This window comes from Centruroides sculpturatus, unplaced genomic scaffold (assembly GCF_000671375.1).
Source record: "Centruroides sculpturatus isolate CEXI.00-Female unplaced genomic scaffold, Cexi_2.0 scaffold1374, whole genome shotgun sequence".
NCBI lineage: Eukaryota > Metazoa > Arthropoda > Arachnida > Scorpiones > Buthidae > Centruroides > Centruroides sculpturatus.
The window spans coordinates 181,051-203,440 of NW_019385511.1; the positions used below are offsets into that span (position 1 = coordinate 181,051).

At 31.0% G+C, this 22,390-nt stretch overlaps 2 protein-coding genes across 2 annotated transcripts in view; one reads left to right on the top strand and one right to left on the bottom strand.

The window, feature by feature from the left end:
• LOC111639677 (T-box transcription factor TBX20-like) overlaps positions 1-3,092 on the bottom strand; it is an 8,250-nt gene extending 5,158 nt beyond the window's left edge. The window contains exon 1 of the mRNA XM_023385597.1: positions 3,089-3,092. Within this exon, the coding sequence (XP_023241365.1) occupies positions 3,089-3,092 (4 nt within the window). The remainder of the gene's footprint in view (positions 1-3,088) is intronic.
• A 358-nt stretch (positions 3,093-3,450) lies between these two features.
• The window catches only part of LOC111639678 (MLX-interacting protein-like), a gene marked incomplete at its 3' end in the record, with an annotated part of 25,281 nt that continues 6,341 nt past the window's right edge, over positions 3,451-22,390 (top strand). Inside the window, exon 1 of the mRNA XM_023385598.1 lies at positions 3,451-3,853. Coding sequence (XP_023241366.1) covers positions 3,546-3,853 — 308 coding nt within the window. The remainder of the gene's footprint in view (positions 3,854-22,390) is intronic.

Below are 22,390 nucleotides of genomic sequence, written 5' to 3' on the forward strand. Positions count from 1 at the left end.
TGTCTACATTCATGACTGGCAGAATTGAAAATCTGAATCCTCAAAATGACCCAGGTTTGTGGCCATTAACAATTACTGATGTAGACCAAACTGAGATTGTATTAAAAAGTCCAATCCGGGTTAAAGTTGATTTTTTCCCTGTAAATGATAATGGACGGCGATTCAGCGAATATCATTACAGTAAAATATTAGCTAATGGTGAAAAACTTGACAAGTGCTGGATGATTTATTCACAAAGGATGCCGTTTACTGCTTTCCGTGTCGAACGTTCGGACTAGAAAACACAAGAATTGGATCCAATGAAGGAGTGTGTGATTGGAAACACTTGGGTGATTACCTAAAGTCTCACGAATCTAGCTGACTGCGCAAAGATTGTATGTTGAAATGGTTAATTTTTAAATTCCGTGTATATCTTTTAAGGCATTTATGTACCTTAGTTTATCATCATCGATAATTTGTCGTCGTAGACCGGATGGCCGAGCGGTTAAGATGGCAGCCTACCGCTCTGGAGGACCCAGGATCAAATCCGGATGGGTTAAGGAATCCTTAGGAAATTTTCGGGGGGTGGTCCGTTTGGATGTGTCGGGTCCAGTCCCTTACCACCCTGTCGCCCGATTGTGTGCCTTGCCGAACTCTAATGGGCCTGCTATACTCTTATAGCAGGACCATTAGGGTTTTCCCTCTTAATGTCCACAGAGTGGAAAGAGTAAAAAAAATAATAATTTGTCGTCTTTATGTTTGCTAACTTTTATAAATCTTCTAATATAATACTTTAAAACTCTAAATTTATTCATTTATAACTTTTGCATTTCTTGTCAATCATCAGAAATACCTACTTTCAATTCATATACAGTGAAACCTCGGTATACGTCTGCTTTAGAATACGTCCTGTTTGGACGAAACAAATTTTGCTCGGTATACGACTTCTGTTCGGTATACGACTTAATTCAATTATACGCACCATCTATGAACAAGTAGCACTATCGGTGTAATACACCAGACTAGACGTTCGCGGTGCTACGGTTTATAACTTTGTTAAATTTCTTTTGATTTTAATTTGTAAGTAATTTATTATTTTTATTAATCATGAATTGCAACAGGGCAACAGAAAAATAAAAAGTGACTAGAATCACAACGGATCTGAAAAAAGAGACTGTTGAGAAATATGAAAGTGGCACACGTGTTCGAGATTTAACTGTTGCATTCTGTATTCCGAGAACGATATCGACAATCGTGAAAAATAAAGACATTATTAAATTTGCTAACGTTACGAAAGGGGTTAAATCAATTTCTAAATAGAGATCGAAAACATTAGATCATGTTGAGAAATTGTTTTTGCTTTGGATAACTGAAAAACAATGTGCCGGCGACAGCGTATCGGAAGAAATTATTTGCGAGAAAGTTGAAAGGATACATGCTGATCTCATGAAAAATCAAGCAGAAACTAGCCAATAAGCGAGGTGTTTAAAGCCAGCCATTTTTTTACATGAGAACAGATTAATCATTTTTACATTACTTCTTATGGAAAAGGTTGGTTTGGTATACGTCCTATTCGGTATAAGTCCAAACACCAGGAACGGATTAAGGTCGTATACCGAGGTTCCACTGTACTTTGCACAAAGGAGAAAGGCCTCACAAAGATCTGTCGCCCGGACCCTCGCAATGATTAAGGCCGCCGCTGGCAACGGAGCAGTATTTTGACGACCTTGAAGCAAATCATTACAGAACGGGCATAATGGTACTTCAGTCCCGCTGATCCAAGTGTATTGAATTACGAAAGAAATATGTTGAAAAAAAAATAATGCACTAACTCATGTTTTTTATTTCGAGTCTCGTATATGAAAAGAAGCAATAATGGTGTAACTGTAATTGCACCTTATGTAGATGTATTTTATGTACTGTATTAAGTAATTCTAAGAATGGAAAGATGAGGCTTATGGATATTCTGAAAAAATTTAAAGATAAATTTCTTGGTCCAGTTACTAACTGTTTGAGTATGAACGTTACAAGAGATAGAGAGAAAAGTACAATTCATTTATCGCGAAGTGTATATTAAAAATTTATTAAAACGGTTTGGAATGAAGATAAACAAGCTCAACGATAGCGATGAATTTGAAACTAGATAGGTAAAAGACTAAAAACTAGAAAGCTGCAAGTATCCCCCCTATCAGCAATTAAGGAATTTGGTATTGAAAAGTTTTAATTTCTATTGGTGAATTGTAATAATGTTGTAGTAATTGTAACTATAGTAAGATATTACAGTCGACCCCAGCCCGGCACACGTATTTGTAAAATCTAAGTGACTCGTACAACATGAAATTCATATAAAACGGAATAATCAACAGTGTTATGGGGGGTCGACTGTATTTCTAACTGAAGTCTTGTAATATCATTGGTTTGAAAATATGTTAATAAGTCAAACATAATTAATCAAATGTCTTCTATAAATGATTTACTGTTCATGCGTAGTTCTTTTGCGGGAGGTAATATGGTTCGTCTTTTAGTTCACCTTCTTTTTTCCTCGTGTTTCGTGTGCATTGATAAAAGTTTATATGGTCAAGTTGTTGTATTTATAGAGTATTCTAACAAAAATCTTAGGAGTTTTTCAAGTGTCGTCTGTCCTAGATATACTGGGTCTTCTTCCCTCCTACGGGAAGAAGTCCCAGTATGTCTAGGACAGACCGGCTACTTGAATTGTGATCCAGACTGAATCATTAATTAATATGATTGAAATATCTTTCTAGTGCCTTTAAAATGCAAACAGAAATCATAAATTGCAATTTTTTGCCATTTATGATTTCTGCTTTTAGCAGGAATAAAAGATGGTTCCGGATTTCCGCCTAATTGATAGAAGCATGTGATTTTTCCGGATTTTTTCCTCTCCTATGTCTGTCACTTAAATACCACGTAGAGCCAGTTTTTTTAAAATAGAAAGTCTTCGCGGTAGGCATCTTCTCTTAGCAGATCGTCATTATGTTTCATTACTTTATCCCATTAGAGAAACGAACAATAAAAGATGGAATAATCCTTTTTGGATTTTTTCAAGGGTCTTTCCTCCATATGAGTACGAAAAGAGCATTTTTTATACCCATTGAGGGTCCGCCAGATGACCGAGCAAGGAAGCAGCATATTGTTCTGGGGAAACCGGAATCTAATCAGGATGGATAGGAAAGCGCCATGAATTTTTCGGCGTAGTCCGTCCGGACATGTTAGATCCTGTTCCTCCGGCCGCTTCATTGTGTGCCTGACCGAACGAATTTGTCGGCATATGTTATAGAATAATCTTACAATTTTTTCTCTTCTTAAATTGAAATTATTATTTTTCTAGTGACTTTTTTCCTCTTAAAAATTATTAAAAAATTAAAAATATGTATTAAAATACAGTATTTCCATATTATGAAGGGAATGAAATATATTTGGCTAATTTTGTTGTAATCTGGCATAAGACTATCTGTGTTTTTATCTGGTGTGACATCACAAACAAAATGGCTTCTTTCTCATATGAGAAGATGCTAGTTGGTTATGGATAATATCTGTCTGACTAAATGGTGGAGTGCAGTAAAATGCCTCCCGATGATAAGAAAAGGATGCTGAAGAGCATAAAAGAGACGATTCATTCGGGCCATTTTATGGTGTCCGAGATTGACGATAATGAGGTGACAGAAGAAATTCACTCTCCTTCCGTAGTTCACGAATCAGATTGTGATCAAGAAGCTTCCAATGACTTCCAATTTAAAGATATACCAAAAGAAACAAAGAAGGAAATATACACTTTCGGGCCAAGAAGTTCCCATTCTATTTCCATTGAAGTCTCCTTGACTCAGCTGTTCCAGTGCATGTCGCTAGCTTACAGGTCTGTTGAAAATTTATGTAAACAACATTTCATATATAAACATTTTCTTAACACAAACATTTCAAAAATATTCTTACTAAACGGTCATTTTAATTAATTATTCAATGTTATTTTATGGATACAAATAAATTGCGTCACTAAAAGGTGTACAGATATAATATTTTAATCGTCATTTAAAGTGCCACTGTTAATAAACAAATAAAATATTCCAGATTATATAAAAATTATAACTTATACACTTAATAAATTATTTTTGTTTACATTAATTTGGCAGCTTTACTTTAATAATTTGTTTGTTTACTTATGTTAGAATTAATAGGAATTTCAAGATTATTTTTATTTTGAAATTAAATACGAGCTACTTGCAAAAGAATTTAATATTAAAGATAAAAATGAAAGATTATAGTCATATATTATTGTGATAGTCTTGTGTTACGGATTTAATCTGAATAAGTAGTTAATTAGGTGCTATTAAAAAATTTATTATGTATTGTTAAGATACATCTAAGCTTGATTATGTGGAAATTTCATTAAATTTATTCTTAAATGCATATACTATTGTTTTGGTAAACTATAATTCAAATTAAAATATTTTTCATATTTTTTTGAATTTATATGTTTTCAAGGAATTAATTATAAAAATTATATAAATTCTAAAAGTAATACAGAGAAGGAAGGATTTAAAATTTTATTTTACTATCATTGTCTCTTTACTAATAAGAAGTGAACAAATAAATATAAAGTATTATTATTTTGGTTGTATATATTATACATATTTTTATATGCATAATAACATAGTAAATATTTATATACTTATACATTCACTTATTTTTGATGCAAATTACTATATGAAATTAAGGTTATATATAGTTATTAAATTGCAATTCTGTATAATTATTATTATTATAATTTTTTTTAAAAATAAATTATCCAAAAGTTACATTATAAATATTTGAAAATTGTGCAAAAGATTTGTTGTTTAGTTTTAGAAAGTTTGAATGTATTCAATATAAATCTGTGAACTATAGTCTAGGGCAGTTTGGCAACCTATGGCACGCATGCCAAATGTGGCACACAAGACGATTTTCAGTGACACTCTGATTGAATAGAAATGTAGTAAAAATTATATTTCAGTTATTAATTACACATTTAAATGGAAGTCATAGTTTGGCAAAGGACATTAAAAACGAATTTCTTGTTTGTATATTTCTATTACAGCGCATGCATTTAAGCTCCGTGTCGCCATCTATGTGCTATGCAAGTGCTTCACATGTAAGAACATAATTCAATTAACAACTTAACTTCAAAATTACAGTATACAATTTTGAAGTCCGTTATAACTGGACTAATTTTGTTAACATAATAAACTTGGTAGAATCAAGTCGGCACTCGGAATAACACTATAACTTACGTTCGGCACACCATTGAAAGGTTGCTGACCCCTGGTCTAGGGACTGTCTATAAATGTCTATACACTGGGATGGGGGATTATGACGAGTCTGATAAAATCAGGCAAGGGGGGTTGAACTTCAATGGATGTCTGTTTTATTTTATTAAATTTTATACAGTTTATGCATTTTATTATTCATAAAGTGATAGATTTTGAGGGTGGTTGAGTTTCATTGGACATTGAAGAGGGGAAGAGGTTACAGAAACTTGGACAAACTGGGACAAGAGGAGGAGTAAAAATTTCCAGAAAAATGCAGATGTAATTTATGGACAGCCCCTAGAACTAATGTTTTATTAACTCCTGGACATACACAATATTAAAATTTATGTAATAGCTATTGTAATATTTTGTCATAGTTTTTAAGACAAATAAGTTTTACTGATTATTATAATTCAAAATTTTATTTTTTAGTTACAAACATTTTAATAATAATCTATAAGTAAAACGGCAAAACTGTATTTGGGACAAGACTATGTCTTGGAGATGGTATCACTTTGATGCTCAAGGCAGGTCTTGTTCTCATTCTCTTATCTTCTTTGATATCACTGCTTTTGGGCGTGATTGTTCAAACTTCGCCGGCCATGACCATGAGATCGTCCACAATGCATCTTTGATGAAATTAACCTATCTAATTTCAAAATTTCTCTCCATTGCGTGTCAGCCCGGGTGGAATTTTTGTCGATGCGTAACGAAAAGTTCCTGTTTTTGAAAAAATTAATCGTGGCTATTGTATCGTCCGAAATTATTTTTTTATTTTGCACAAACAATATACAGTTTAACCCGATTATAATGTCATTGAATGTAATGATAACCCTAATATAAAGTCAAATTTTTATCGGTCTTACGATTTTACTATACTAGATAATGTTAAAAAAAAACCACTTGTAACGACATAAAACTGTTTTAATGTCACATTTGAAGCACTCCCAAATTTACAAAATTAGATTACAAATTTTATTTAACATAGAAGAAACTACTTGTTCAGTCCTAAGATCAGAGTTCACACATTAAGTTAATCCTCAAAGGATTGACCATGCATGCCTGACCTTGAGTAATTCCTGATAGTGTGTGGGGGAAAACTTAACAGTTTTGGAGAACTGTACCGACCACCGGAGTAGAGGAGCCCATACATGTTAAGTTAATCCTCAAAGGATTAATCATGAATGCCTGACCTTAAGTAATTCCTGGTAGTGTGTGGGGGGAAATTTAACAGTTTTGGCGGACTGTACTGACCACCGGAGTAGAATAAAAAAACCATTTGATTTTACTGGCGCAGTGTCAGACTGTGTGTCTGTCACTGCAATGTCTCGTGAATGTTTGGAAGAATTATTTTCTATAACCTTATTAACTTTTATTATTTATAACCTGAAAAATTAATTTTTTAGGTTATAAATTATTTTCAGATCAAAAATATTTTGAGTAAATTAAAATTATAAATAATTTTAATATTTAGAAAACTTCTCAATTCATTTCTTCCGTTTTCATAAAACATCTTGATACTCTACATCATTTTCTTTTACATTTTAAAAAATTTATTGTTTTAATATCCAAGTAAATTAAAACATGACAACTTAAAATAAGACAAAGTTTAATAAATTCTTTTTAATTATTAAATTATAAAATTAATTTGCGATAATAATGTTTACAATTTGTACTAATATCGAATGTGGTTGACAATTATTAATATATATTTGCTATTTTTTTTCTTCTTCTAATATCCGAATAAATTAAAACACGACAATTTGAAATAATATTTTAACAATAAGACAAAGTAAAATAGGGAAATAGTTTAATATAATAATTATTTAAATTATATTTGTTACTTATTTATTAAATATCTATACAACGTATTGATTTTAAAATTAGCTTTTTTTCATCTATAAAATTTAATCCATAAATTTTTTTGGTAGTAAAATGGACTTGCCATCGATCTTTCGCTGATAATTGATGCTTTTTAACAGAATCTATAGCCCAAAATTTCTCTTGAAAAATTAATTTTGTGATCTGAAATAATTCCATTAAAAAATTATTCATATGAAAAATTAATTTTGTGATCAGTGCTACCCAAATCACTGTTACTACTATTTACACCATAGACTTCTATGCATATTTTTTCCCATGACTTTTAATAGAATTTGTTGCCAATAAACATCCAAGAACAGTCAGTATGTTGTCATCAGATGCCATGGCCGACTGACTGACTGACTGAGAGACAATGGCGTAGTGAACATAACTGGCGCCCGGGGCACGATACTATATTGGCACCCCCTTCCCCTCCAGAAACAAACCTTGTTTTCTTGGAAACCATTTGGCACCCCTCTGCGAGTGGCGCCTGGGACAAGCTGCCTCACCTTAGCTATGCCTCTGTTGAGAGCTTTTCTTCTTCGTTTGTGGGTAATAGGAAATTCCAAAGTTACTCAAGGTCAGGCAGTTTCAAAGGATTAACTTAACATGTATAGCCACCTTTAGAATGACTGTGGGTGGTACTCTCCCCTACCTGTCTTCGGTGGGGTGAGGTGGCTGTTTTGCCTGTTTGTAGAAGAGGGTTGCCATTTTGTATTTTATTTTGACTCGATTCTCGGTCCCCTGACTACCTACGAGTCTGGATTTTTATATGTGCAAATGATTTGGGCACCTAATACTCTGTGCCAAATTTCAACTCTCTACATATACTCCTTCATACCTCTCTACATGTACTCCTTCATATGCTGATAAGAACATGAGGCAGTACGATTTTATAAACAAGACATAGTCTTGTCAATAATACAGCTAAACCTGTGTAAACTGGAATCACATACTGCTGAATTTTATTTTGCATTTTGGCAGGTTTTTATTTTGAACATGTTTTAGTATTGTTTTTTTTAAATACTTAAACTCTGTTAAATAAATCTCACACATTTATGTTCATTTTTATAGTAAATTCACTTTTGCATACACTGAAAACAATATTATTATTAGCTTTAATCCAATTAATCCAGAGTGATTCCATGTGGGTATTTGAATGCAAGAATTGAGAACTGTTTGGTTCTAAAATGTTCTCAGTGTTCTTGAGAATTGGTATTTAAATACTGAGTTCTCAGATGCAATCTTTATGAGTTCATGCCAGTGAACAAGCTAATTTAAGTACTGACAAGGGGGACCTTACAATCTTGGAAATTCAGTTCGGGATGAGACTTTGCAGGTTAGTAGTATACCTCAAAAGTGTCCATCCAGAAGAATTGTAAAGTGCACTAGCCAGAATATTCTGAGAAAAAGGGCTCTAAAGTTTTAAGCGCAGCTCATATATTGGTCGATTTTACACTATGGCAGTACAGCAAAGTGGCTGAGTCTGTAGCGAACTCGTTTGCCACGCGGGCGATCTAGATTTGATTCTACCTTTGGCTAACTTTCTTTTTTTCAATTGTTTTAAAAATTATAACAACTTTTAAATAAAGTTAATGACTTAAAAATATTATCAATTAAATCATAAATAATTTTATTTCATTTATGAAATGACTGTTTCAGCTAATTAAAATGTGAATTAAAGATAATATTTTATTTTTATTTTTGTTCAATCTTGTGACATCTATTTTTATAGACAGGTAAAAAATCTAATAAAGCATATACAAAATTGCACTTATCTGATTGAAAATAATAGAGAAATAAATTCCTGTGAAGACTGTATAAAAATACAATCAATAGTGCATTATCAACTGTCATCGTCAATTTTTAATGAAATGATCCGGTATGCCTGGTATGCTTCCAGGCTTTCTGATGAAAGAGAAATTTTCATGAATGTAAACGAAGTATGTTTTCCAATAAATCTTTTAAAAAAAGGTTGTTCGTGTAAACAATCGTCCTTCATAAATTGTGCAAGATGTCAAAATAGTTTTGTTTTCAATGTTTTTATGATAATTATCATTTTGGTGCTTGTATGTAAAATAAAAAATTGACAGATAAAGGCGATATTGTAAAAATTTTTATATAAATAAAATCCTACCCAAAAATTTGTTATAGTGGTAATTAAAGTTTTAATTTACCTCCATTAAAAATGCATTTGAAATTATTTAACTTTTTAAAAACAAAATATTATCTTTAATTCACATTTTAATTATCTGTAACAGTCATTTCATAAATAAAATAAAATTATTTATGATTTAATTGATAATATTTTTACGCCATTATAAATAAATTAAAAATGAAAAAAAAAAGAAAGTTACCTCAAGGTCAGATCGAACCTAGATCACCCATGTGGCAAGCCATTTTGATGTGCTGCCATAGTGTAAAATTGACCAGTATATGAGCTGCGCTTAAAATTTTAGAACCCTTTTTCTCGGAATCTTCTGGCTAGTGCGCTTTACAATTTTTCTGGGTGGACACCCTTGAGGTATACTTGTGAAGTCTCATCCTGAACTGAATTTCCAAGACCGTAGTCTTGTGAGAACTAGTGTCTTCCTCTTCTATTGGAAATTTTAATTGCTTTACAGTAATACAAAGACTGTTGTTCTGCAATCTGACTTCTCAAGGAATTTTAATATCCTAATTAAATTTTGTTAATTGTAATTATCAACAATGTTAAGTAGCTTGTTCTTGAATACTTAGGTTGGTTAGTTACTAACTAATTCTGTAAGGAAAATTGGTAGTGCTGTGTTGTTATTCTTGTTATCGACAAATTATTGATGCATTTGTTGCTTGTTTTCAGAACTTGTTTTGTGGTAACTTTATTTCTTAAGAGTTCTTGATTTTGCCCTTGGTTAATTTCAACAAATACTAATATTAACAGATATCTTAGATCTATTTGTTTTATCTTCTTATGACCTATTCAAAGTGTATACAAATGATGTAATCAGTATAGAAATCTATCATATGCAAATGAACAGAACAATGTGTCTACTCAACTTGCACATGCATAATGAGTTTAAATTTTTTTTATTTTAAATTATTCCAATATAAAAAATAAAACAACTTAATAGCACACAAATGAAATTAAATCAAAATATATCATTATAAATATAAAGGTTTGATCTATCACTAATTTCACTGACCATATGGTCAACATATTTTTGAAGTCTTGCAGTTTTATCACTTCACTGCATGCAAATACCATGTGCATGTGTGGTCCATGTCAATATGTGTCCATGTCATATGTGTTTGTTGTCTGGTGAATACCTAAGTATAATCAACTTTATCTTTGTCCAACTGCTCTCAACCAACAAGGTTATAGCTCAGAGCACTTGGGATAAGTGCTCTTGAGACAGACTAGATGACAGTTAAATTAGACTAAGTAGCTATCACTGAGACTGAATGTAAAGGCAAAATATTATTAAAATATATGCAAGTTGGAGAAATGGTAGCCTATGTACAACAAGCAGTAGGATCAACAAGTTGAGTGAGAATAATTATAGAAGTTGGAAGTTTAATATAAAGATAATATTAATAGAGTTTGAGTACCAAGATACCATGTGCCCACCAGTGGCCAAGAGGTCTTCATTCCCTGAACACTGGGAGTTCGGTTGTGGGTTTGCACCTCACTTGGAGGGGCTGGCCATGTGGAGTTTTTGGGTTTTCTCCACATCTGTAACACCTAAATAGGGGCCAGTTTCCCTTAAAAAGACCTCTTGGAAGGTATCCCCCTTAGGCAGATCGTCCAAGTGTTGCATTGCTATAACTTAACAAACAAACCAAGATACCATTGTATTTGGTTTATCATTTTTATGAATGATTACTTACCTGTGGTTAAAAAAGGTTAATAACACTCACCTAAAAATGTTTAAATAAACCTTACTAAATATGAAGATTAATCTATAAAAACAAAACACAGTGACAGTCTTAATTAAAGGCTAAAGTATGAAAGCAATGATGACACCTAGTTGATAGAAAAGCTAGGACAAGAAAAAAATTGCACTATTAGTTTTCATTAAACCTGACCACAAAACAAATTGAAAATTTCAATATTCTAAAATCTGTGGTCAAATTTGAGATATCATGCTTACTTGAATAAAGGCATATCGAAAAAAGGAGTTTGCACTTAAAAGTTATGAAATTTTGTACAGAGGATTTCTCAAATTTTCAAACTGTGTTAGAGCAAAACTGGAAACCATGTTGTACAGGGGATTACCCTAGTTTTCAAATTGTATTGTAGAAGTGCTGTGTTGTATGAGGGATACCTGTATTTTATCAAGTAGTTTTTTGTATGTAAAAGAAGAAAGAATTTCATTATAATTTTATTATAAATTCAATAACATTGAATTGTGTATGTTTGCTAATGATTTTAGGAAATTCTGACCAACTTAAAATCAGAATCTTGACAAAATTAAAATAAATTTTAATTTTAAATAAGTTCCATTCTCATTTCTATTTCTTGCATTACTCAAAATATAATCATGAATTACAAAAGAAATAAAAGTCCTGTTTACAAAAGCATTGCTTATTTTTATTGAACAGGGTGTCTTTTCAGTAAAAGTAAGCAATGCACAACTGCATAAAACAGACATAAAATTAAATGTTTTTGTGTAAAATATGATAAAAATTTTACAAGTCCCTAACAAGTAGCATTATTTTATTTCTTAAAAATTAGATTTTAAATAATCTTGAAAAATGATACAGTAGAACCTCGAAAACTCGGCTCTCGATAACCCGGCACTCCGGATAACTCGGCCACACCCTGGCAGGGCAAAAAAATCCTTAGTTAATTAATTTTAATTATAGACAGCTTTATAAAAGTATAAAAGCTCTCATAAAGTATTTTTCTGAGGTCTGTCTTATCAGGTAAATTACTGTACACAGTGTATTCATTAATTTTCATTTTCATATAGTAAAGGCTCTATGCCTTCATAAAGTACGTACTTTTCCTTTGTTTAAGGGTATTTGGGCAGTTTATTCTCTGTTGTATTCTCAAGCAAACAATACATACAAGTACAGTACAGTATTTTCTGAGGAAACACGCATACTTATCCTTTTTTAACCCCATTCCCGATAACCCGGCATTTTCACAAACTCGGCCACCCTTCGGTCCACATTAGGCCGAGTTTTCGAGGTTCTACTGTAACTAAACTTTAAGCCTGGAGGGTAAATTTAGTCTCAGAATCAAAACTGAAGTGATAGCTTTACTAATATATCAATAATTAAACATTGCTGAGTACCTGATACATTCATTTAGTGCAAACAAGGATTGATATTCTTCCTATTTCCTCTTTGACACAAATTTCTTTAGAACTTTTATAGGCCTATAATTTCTTTTTTTCTAAATACTTTATATTTATCATCATCTGAATTAAAAATGCCCTTATTATGAATATAATTGTAATAAGATCCCATTGATATATTTTATAAATTTTTGGTAAATCAAAACCTCCAGTAAGAAAGTAGTGTAAGTGTAGTTCCAGTAAGAAAGTATTTTATTTTTTGGTAAATTATAAATTTTCATTTTTGTAAGACTAATTCCAATTGGTTTTACATATTGTAACCAAATTTAATTTAACTAATTTAGTTAGTTAATTTAACTAACTTTCCACAAAAAGTTTATTATTATTTATGCTGAAATATTCATCTCATTGAAAATAAACTTAATAAGAATTTTTGGGTCACCAAACTTTGGTTCTTTACTTCCTGTAAAATTTTAAATTGATTCAACTCAGTTAACTTCATTACATATGTTTACATAGGAGTACAAAAACAAAACAGGTATAGTCTTTGTTTCATAATTATCAGTCAATAATGCTGATTTACATAATTTTATCAATTTCTAGTAATCTGGTTCCTATTTCTGTAAGAAAGGCAAGTTTTGTAGATTAATTATAACCAGTGCTAACTCAAGCAGGTATGATGAATAAATCACTCAGATCCCAAGGCACTGAAATCATACAAGGATTTGCAACTTTTATATGGGCTTTATTCACAGCAATGCAATTAAATTTGTTTTAATTACTTTTATTCGGATCACCATTGCTTCACTGGCAAAGTATGCCAACTGCATATACTGATAATCCTTGATACATGTGGTTTTACAAGTATATCATATATACTTATATTGAAACTATACATATCAAAGTTACAAATACATGAGAAATTAATTAATTTTTGGATTAGGTTATTAAGAAGTCATCCGAAATCATAATTTACATCTATATTTGCTTGGGCAGAGTAAAATCATGAAAAATAAAGAAATCAAATTTTAAGAATTATTAATTAAAGTTTTTAGACAAAGTACAGTGTAGTTGTACACAATAATCAAAGATATCAAAAAATAACATTATCAATTTATTATAGAGAGTTTAGACTAACCACTAATGTAATCCTCCAAAAAATACATAATAAATAATAATAAATAAATAAATAAATAATAAGTACATTATATAGATTGTTTCATTAACTAGTATCTTATTTACAGTAATCTGCTGAGTTTAGACTAACTACTAGTAAGATGATGATAACTTGAAAAACCAAAATAATTTTGTAATTTTCTAAAAAAAATTTGTAGGATCTTGTTTTAAATTTGTGCCAGATATTTGTTGCTTGTTTTTAATCAAATTTTTTTTTTAAAGATAACAATTTTTTAGGCTTTTTTTCCCAGAAGATGCCAAATTATTGTTCATACATACACAAAGTTTAACTACAGCAAGATCTGATTAGAACATCTGGATATATGACTGAAAGTTAAATAGTTTTAAAATTAAATAACTCATTAGCAACTCAAATCAAGGAGTCTAGAAAATTCTTTATTTGGTTAAACATTTTTCAGAATAATTATGGTCTGAAGATAGAACATAATGGTTTCAAAAAATTTTAATCAAACACCAAACTTTCCTGTACCCTTGATTTGAATTACTAGTGGGTTATTTAATTTTAAATTATTAATAGATGTGTGTATTCTTTTAGTAGGAATAATGAATAATACATAAAAAGAAGATAATTGTAACAACTGAATTAATGTGATTGTCTTTCAGTAGTTTAAGAGTATAGAAGTTGTTTTGTAAAAGGATATATACAAGTATATATAATGAAATTTTAAAATATATTTGTAATAAAGATTATGTACTTGAATAATTATAAGGAAAATTATTTAAGATAAAACTTGATAACTTTCATATCTGAGAGAATATAACTATATTGCTTCCATGGTAGCATTTAGCTTTTGCAATGCTTTAATTTACATAAAGCATTTTAATAACTAATAGAGTTTATTTTACATTGCTTTCCAGTTCCTTATCACTCTTGAATGAAGTTAGAAAGACCAGTTGAGTGTTTTACAAGGAATTATTCTCTCATTATACTGTTTATAAATTCTATTAACTTTAAGTTAATAAGTTAACAAATAACTATAAACTTGTTTTATGAACAAAATAGCACAAAAATTATAGCTGTTTAATATAATTTTGTCTTTATTGTTGAAAAACATTTTTTCTTGATTTTTAAGCATGTTGCAGAATTGCAACACATGGCCTTAATGATATTTTTTGATCATGTTATGCTATCTTGTATTCTCATCAGGTTTTAAATTCATAACATTTACCACATAAATGTATAAAGTCTAGATTGCATAAATGGACCGATACAAATTGAAGAAAAATAGAATAATCAATAAATTATATACTTACTGTTTTTATTCCCTAAAATAAAATAAAGATTCTTTCTCAAATATTTCTTTTTGTGCTTTATATTTTTATGATATTGTACTTATTCATGTTTGTTGTGCAAGAAAAACATTAGGAGAAGCAAATTTTGTATATTTTTCATATTTTATAAGAAAATAAGTTAAATTTCTATTAGCATTCTATCATAAAAAAATTTACTTGGCCAAGTACAATTTCCATTCCCAAAGGCCATGCTCTAACTATTCCATTATGTTCATACGGTTTAAGTGTTGCTTCAAAGTAACACACAACAGATTTTAATGTGTACTGTGTGTTTCATTTGTGCAACACATCGTCTGGGTGAATTGCTGGGCTTATTAATGTGTTAAGTAGAAATTTAGATATGTAAAACATTTTAATATGTAGAAATATGTTCAAATTTACTGTATTTGCTAAAATACATTCTATGAATTTCCACTTAACTTACTAAGTGGAAATTCACAGGATGTATTTTAGCAAATTGTTAGCAAATAAGATGTTTGTAAACAAATCTTTGTACACACAGATGATTTAGGACGCTTTGCATAATCCATTGTCTTATTTTTCAGTAACTTTTCTTCTTGTACTTTCCATTGTAAATATTTTTTTATTTTGTAGTGTAACACATTTCCAGTTATCATCATGCTTTCTTTAAGTAACAATAACAAGTAACACTATACTTGGTGCAGTGCTATAACTATCTATGAGTGGTCTTCTTTGCAACGTTTCCAAAACAGACTCCTATTGGATGTTCTGTAATTTTTTTCACAACAGCCTGATACATTTAAAATTATAAGTAATTTAGAATAATCGTAAATTTTCCCTTTATCATTATATGGTATAATTTGAAAATTTGGTGCCAACTCTAAAAATACAGTGTTACTTTATGAAGGTCTTTATTATTAACATATGCTTTCATTTAAAATTTTATTTTGTTTACTAAAAAGGAGATGTCCATTTTTTGGGTTTGGGATTAGATCTCAAATGCAAGTGTTGCCATTATTAGCAAGGTCATAGGAACAAATCTGTCTGGTCCAGACATCCCAGATGGCTCAGACCACTTTTTGCTACAACACTCAGACCAAACTGATAGATTTTTCTATAGAAGGAAAAGATTATTCCTAAAGTATGTTTTGCTTATGCTTTCTTCCTCCCAACAATACATATATCTCTCTACCCAAGGAGATTGAGAAAAGTTGAAATAACTAGATATTGAAACTGAAATTTTTATCAAATAAACTAGGAGACCATGACCATAATCATTGCAACCATTCTCTGTTTTTGGGCCTGATCACTTTTTCGGGGACCAGAGCACTTTTCCTTTCCTATTGCATGATTAGTAAGATTTTGTGCCATCTTTTTGTATTAATAAATAAAAGAGTGTACTAAGAAAGAATTTTTATCAAAAGCAGAGGAAGGTGTAATTTTAGAAGATATCTGTAAATGTAAATCTGACACTATAGTGACCATCAAGAATATGCCTAATTAACCATGACCACCTGAAACAGGCTCTTATATCAAAATGCCTTGAACATATAAATAAAAAAGGAACTTTTTATAAATTTAATGTTTTGTCTCTAGTTAACATCCATTCTTCTTTTTTTTTTTTTTAAATTTTATCTTTTGTTCTTTGTTATTTTAACTTGTTAGGTGTGAAAGTATATGTTGGTCTTAAGCTTTTCAGGCAAACTACTTATTAGCGAGGTTGAGGCCAAAGTTTTAAACACAAAAACATGTATGTCGGATGTTCAGTGCCAATTTCCTGTAAGCCTAGAAGTTTGACAATGAAATTTGGAATGTCAAGCATGATTCCACTGACTATCTAAACACCATTGTCAAACTTCTAGCCTTACAGGAAAGTGGCGCTGGACGTCTGATGTACACATTTTCACGTTTAAAACTTCGGCCTGAACCTCGCTATTAATTGCAAGTACCTTTTCAAGTTTTCTCCTTGTGTGTTGTCTATTCATGTGAATGGTTTTACCTGTTTGTAAAGGGCACTGAGATATACATGATAATAGTTACATGATAAACTACTCATTTTATTGAAAAGTAGCATATAGCAACTTCTGGTCTTCCCTTCTTAGTCTAATTTTTATAGACTAAAAGTAAAAATTTTTTTAATTGAATGATTTCATTTGAGTATATTTGAGCATAGTTTTAGTTTTAGATAGATTCTAGTTCTTTAGAGTAACTTGTTTTGCTTCTAATAAAGGTTTTTGTTTGAATTTTGAATATCCACTGTGCAGTTTATATTCACTGTAAACTTTTAATTTGAGTAGCTTGAATAACAAAAATAGTTATTATGTTACAATGTAATAAATTAGTTTAACTAGAAATTCAAATATACAGTCTTTAAACTTATCATATTGAATAATTCATTATTTATATATAGTCGGTGCTCGATTAATAATCCGTTCAAAGACTTTGTTGCTATCCGAATTGTTCATTAACCGATTATCAATTTACCATAGATTTGTATGGGAATTTGATTAATTTATTCTGGAGACCCCAAAAAATAAAAAATATATACTTTCTTACTATGTTCATTTATATGTAATAATAAAAATACATATATACACAGTCTTGCATTTTTATTAGTTATGTATTTTTGTTTGTGGGGGTTAAAGAATCTGTCTAATGTCGATTGCTTTTCTCTCTTCTTCAGGATTTGCATAAGTAATTAATAGCATTGTAATTGTACAGATCCCAAGTCTATTAACTTCAACCTGGTTTGTATGCCATTGATCTGACATCCCCCACTTCTTCAAAAGATCTTTAATTAATAGCAGAAGATATCTGCATTAATTCTCTTTTTCATAATAAAACATATCTCGCTGAGTTTCTTAGTGTTCTTCATTTAAGAGTTCTTGGCGTTCTTCTGTCGTCAGATTCGTTTCAGGTTCCATTATGAGCTCTTCAATGTTCTTTATTTCTCAGAAGTAATTTTTGTTATTCCTTTAACTGCTTGAGTCTTCTTGATTATACTGTATCTTTCTTAGATAAGATTGAACTGTGCTTTACTGTAGATTTGTTCAAGCCATACTGCCCAGCAACATCAGACATCTTCTGCCCACTCTCTCTCTACCTTTGCTATTTTACCTTTCAAAAATAAAACTTGATGCAAAACTTAACAAGTGCCAGCCCAATAGTCTTGCAAATACTATAAAAGAATTGTTTATGTCAGAAAAATAAAAGGCTGGAATTACAAGGAAGAGTTTTAAAGTTCTGAAAAATACTATCCGATCAGTATCAACTGGGTTGAGCGTTGATGTTGATGTCTTTTGCACTCTGAAAAGTTTTGAATTGTTACCTGAAGACAAGGGAAAATCAATCTGTATTTGCTATTTATGTCACTTCTTTTTATGTTTGTTCAGTGAAGTGTTCATTATCCAAACATGTGTTCGTTGTTTGATCATAAAAATCTTTTGCGAAAGTGTTTGTTACCTGATTTGTTTGTTAACCGATCATCCACAGTATTCTATTGAAATTATGCTATGAATTCAAAAACTACTTTATTTGGAGTAAACAAATTCATTCACTCTAAATAAACTCATTTTTGAATTTCTAGAATAATTTTATTATTGCAATTGTTCTGCATGATAATGACAAAGATTTCTAAAAAAGAAGGAAAATTAGGCTTTGGGAACACAAAAATTATTTTCATTGGTTATGGTTAATGTGTTAAAATGCAAATAACATTCTGAATGGAATCATTCTTCATGTTATTTGCAAAACATAAAAATTTTCAGAAAAGTATATCACTGCCAACAGAGTATTTGTTTCTCTTTTCTCTTTAGATTCATCCTCTGAATGAACTAAGCTTAACCTCTTAATTACAGGCATTGACTAGGACTGATAAGTTTGTCCTTATTCCGATGTGTTTAATGTTTCTCAATATTGTAAATCATTACATACTAGGCAATAAGAATAAATGTCTTTTATTCACGTTGAAAATGTTGAAATGCTCATTTTATGTAGATAAAATGTTCATGAAATGTAAATAGAGGTGTCCATTATTTAGAAGTATTTTTTATGAATAGTTTTATTCTGTATGCACTTGACAGCAGTTTTGAGTTTGGCATATAAGTTTTTCTGCGAGAAATTTTAGTGTGTGTGTATATATATATATATATATGAGTGTAAGGAGAGTGTAAGGGTAGGAACTAGTTTGCTTATCCACTTTGACGCTTAATAACTACTGTGCTTATAACTTATCTACTTAATAACNTAAAATTTCTCACATACATATATATGTATATGTATACAATATCAATAAACAGCTGTATTCAGAAAGAAATTTGGAATATTTTTGTTTCTCTTTTTGAAATGCCTTGCAATTTCATGTTATGTGTCTGGAAAATTACCTTAATTAACCTTAGAAGTATAAAATATTTTACATTTCATTTTTATATCCTTTACATGAAAATGTGATTTTTTTTTAATGTGACAGTGCTTCTACAATGTTCTTCAGGATGACATCGCTGACTGATAATTGTGGTTCAGTTTGATTAAGTAGTGAAAAAAGAAAAGTATTTGGTATGTGAATCTGCTTTTTGTTTTGAGGTTAGTCAACTGTGCCACATGTTGATAACTTTCATCTTTGGTCAATGCCTTAATACAAACTTCCCAACCTGTAAAATTTTAAAATATTTTTATAACAAAGCCAGTGACATAATATGTTATGCATTCTAATACATCTGCAGATGCATAATCATGGTCAATTATCCCATCACACTCCTAAATACCTCTCTCAATATGTCCATCCAATTTCTTTTTGAATTTTTTTTGTTTACTTCTTCATAATGAACTCTTGGTTTCTCATCAAATGGAATTTGGCAAATACCAGATCTTGGTGGTTTTAATAGGGAATGTAATGATGACAATATATGTACAGTATATATAGTTCAATACATAGTTAATATAATATATATATCATTATATAGTTGCAAAAATGTTGGAAAAGCAGAATGTTTATTTTGACATCCAGTCTTCCAATTGTCCCAAAAAACTGCTGTAATAAAAAATATTTGGTTATAATTTTTATACACAGCTGTAGAAAAAATGCAGCAATTAGAAGTATGTTTTAGGTTATGGATCGGTTAAATAGTTTATAAACTATAATAAAGGTAATGAAAAGACTTTTTCGAAGTGCTTTGCTGAGTTTAGAAAGGTATGATGGACAGTTTGGAAAAAACTGGGCACTGCATTGTTAGTTTGTGAAGGAATTTTATAAGGAACATTGATGATTTCTTTTCCATCTTTATATATTCTCCAGTATATAATGTTGATCATATACTGACTCTAAATCAAATATTTTTAATTAAAGTTATTTTACAATTGTTCAGTGTTGTTAAAAATAATTTTAGAAGAACATTTTATAAAGTATTGTTTACATAACTTTATAATTATATATGTGAGGAAGGATGAAAGACACCTCTGTGGGGTCTGCTCGACATTGGGCCGACACCACCTGCCTTAGAGGTTGGCCTTAAGGTTAAAGGTTATGACCCTCGCTTTGCCCACGATCTGTCAGGATGACACAAGAAAACCTTTTTCATATAGGGGTAGTGGTTTGCTGGATGCAAAGATGACTCTCACAGACTGCATTTACAAAATTATACTGTGTTTATTTAAACAAAGACATCGTGCTTACAGATAAGGCCAAAAGGGTGTACTGTAACTGTACTGCAGCTTCAGATGATCCTGGAAGTGTGCATCAACCAACGAGTGTATGTCTATCTTTCCAGTGAAGTTCTCTGCAGAATCAGATGCGTAAGGTTTGGGAGGGAAGAAAGAGTCGTCAGGAAGTTGGGTCCCTTATTTTCCCCGTGCTCAGAGTCTTTAGTCTTCCGAGTTTCTCCTATGTCTTTTGTTGGAGTCTTTGGAATTTCTCCTTTGTCTGTCATCAGAGTATCCACATTCTGTGCACAAGGATTGACGCTCTCAATCACCACCTCCCTGTGTCCTTGGGACCTCGGGCTTTTATAACCTGTTTTTTTCTGAAATCCCGAGGTTTTGGTTGGTCCGAATGATGGTCCCCTGTAATTTTATTGGTCCCTGGTCTGTTGCCAGGGGCGCAATTCGGGCCACAGGGTTACCAAACAACCCCATCCAGGCCGTTTCCCTCCAGGGTTGGGTCAAGCCCTTCTCCGGATGACAGACTGTAAAGTTTACTTAATATTTATTTTTCTATCCTGGAGAAGATGCAGCTGTCTCAGCAGCCGCCCCCTCACAGGAGTGTCAGCAGGTCCTGCTTTGAACTCTCTGTAAGGTGACCATTCAAAGTTACCTCGGCGGACAATCTCTCTCACTCTCACGATGTACAATCAGGGATCTGTCAATTAGGCCTGGAATGTGACAATTAAATAGCCTTGCACTCTGTTCCTTGGTCACCAAGGAACAGAGTGCAAGGCTATTTAATGTCAGTTTCCCGTCGGGGTGATGTCCCAGCCTCACATATAAAACATATATTATTAATGATTTATGAATTCATACTTTTAAATCTGAATAATTATCAGATTATTACTGTTATATGAAGTTGTAAATGTCTAGTCTGAGTGGAAACTTTATTTGATCATTAATATATATAATTGACATGAAAATATTCTAGTAAAATCAAGCATTTTGACTTTTTGATTGATTTGAAATTAAAACGTTAATGAAATTTAATCATTTTTTCCAAATCTAAAATGAATATCAAATTTTAATATCCTGTATTCTGAACTTTGTTATGTTGTAATAATATTTTGTTCATAACTTTTTTTCATATATTCTGTATAATTTTAAAAATTAACATTATATATAAAAATATTACTAAACTAATTTTTATATACAGTATATATGAAAGCATTTACAGATGTAAATTACTGTAATATTTTAGTTTTTATTAATAATTTAATAATTTCAATTTTTTAAACATTGAACTTTGTATATTCGTTATCAGCAACAGTATAAAATATGATTAATATATTGGCACAATCATTACAATCTCATTTCTGTGTTTTATATTGATAAAATAGTGATATTGAACATTAATTGATATTAATGTTTCTTACTTTTTTGCTGTGTTTGCCAAATTTAATTTTTTTTTTCAGGTCAAGAGTTAAATAAAACAAATATTAGATTTTCAGCTAAATTTATTAAAAGTAAATTTATAAATCAATAAAATAATTTAGATTATATGAATTATATATATATTGTGGGGTTTTAGGAGCCCTTGTGTGGTTGGGGTGGCACCACTGTAGTGATGTGAGCCCTTAAGGGGGTGAAAAGGTTACGACCCTCGCTTTGCCCGTGATCTGTCAGGATGACACGAGAAAGCCTTTCCCGTATGGGGGTCGCGGTTTGCTGGACGCAAAGACTCACACAGAGACCGTAAGTCCACAGTTAACACGTTTATTGGTAGAGAAATTCATGCTTACAATGAGTTACACAACGTCAGAATGTCGGCAGGCGTCCGTCACTGGAGAGGAGCTTGCCGGGTAGTCCGTTCCC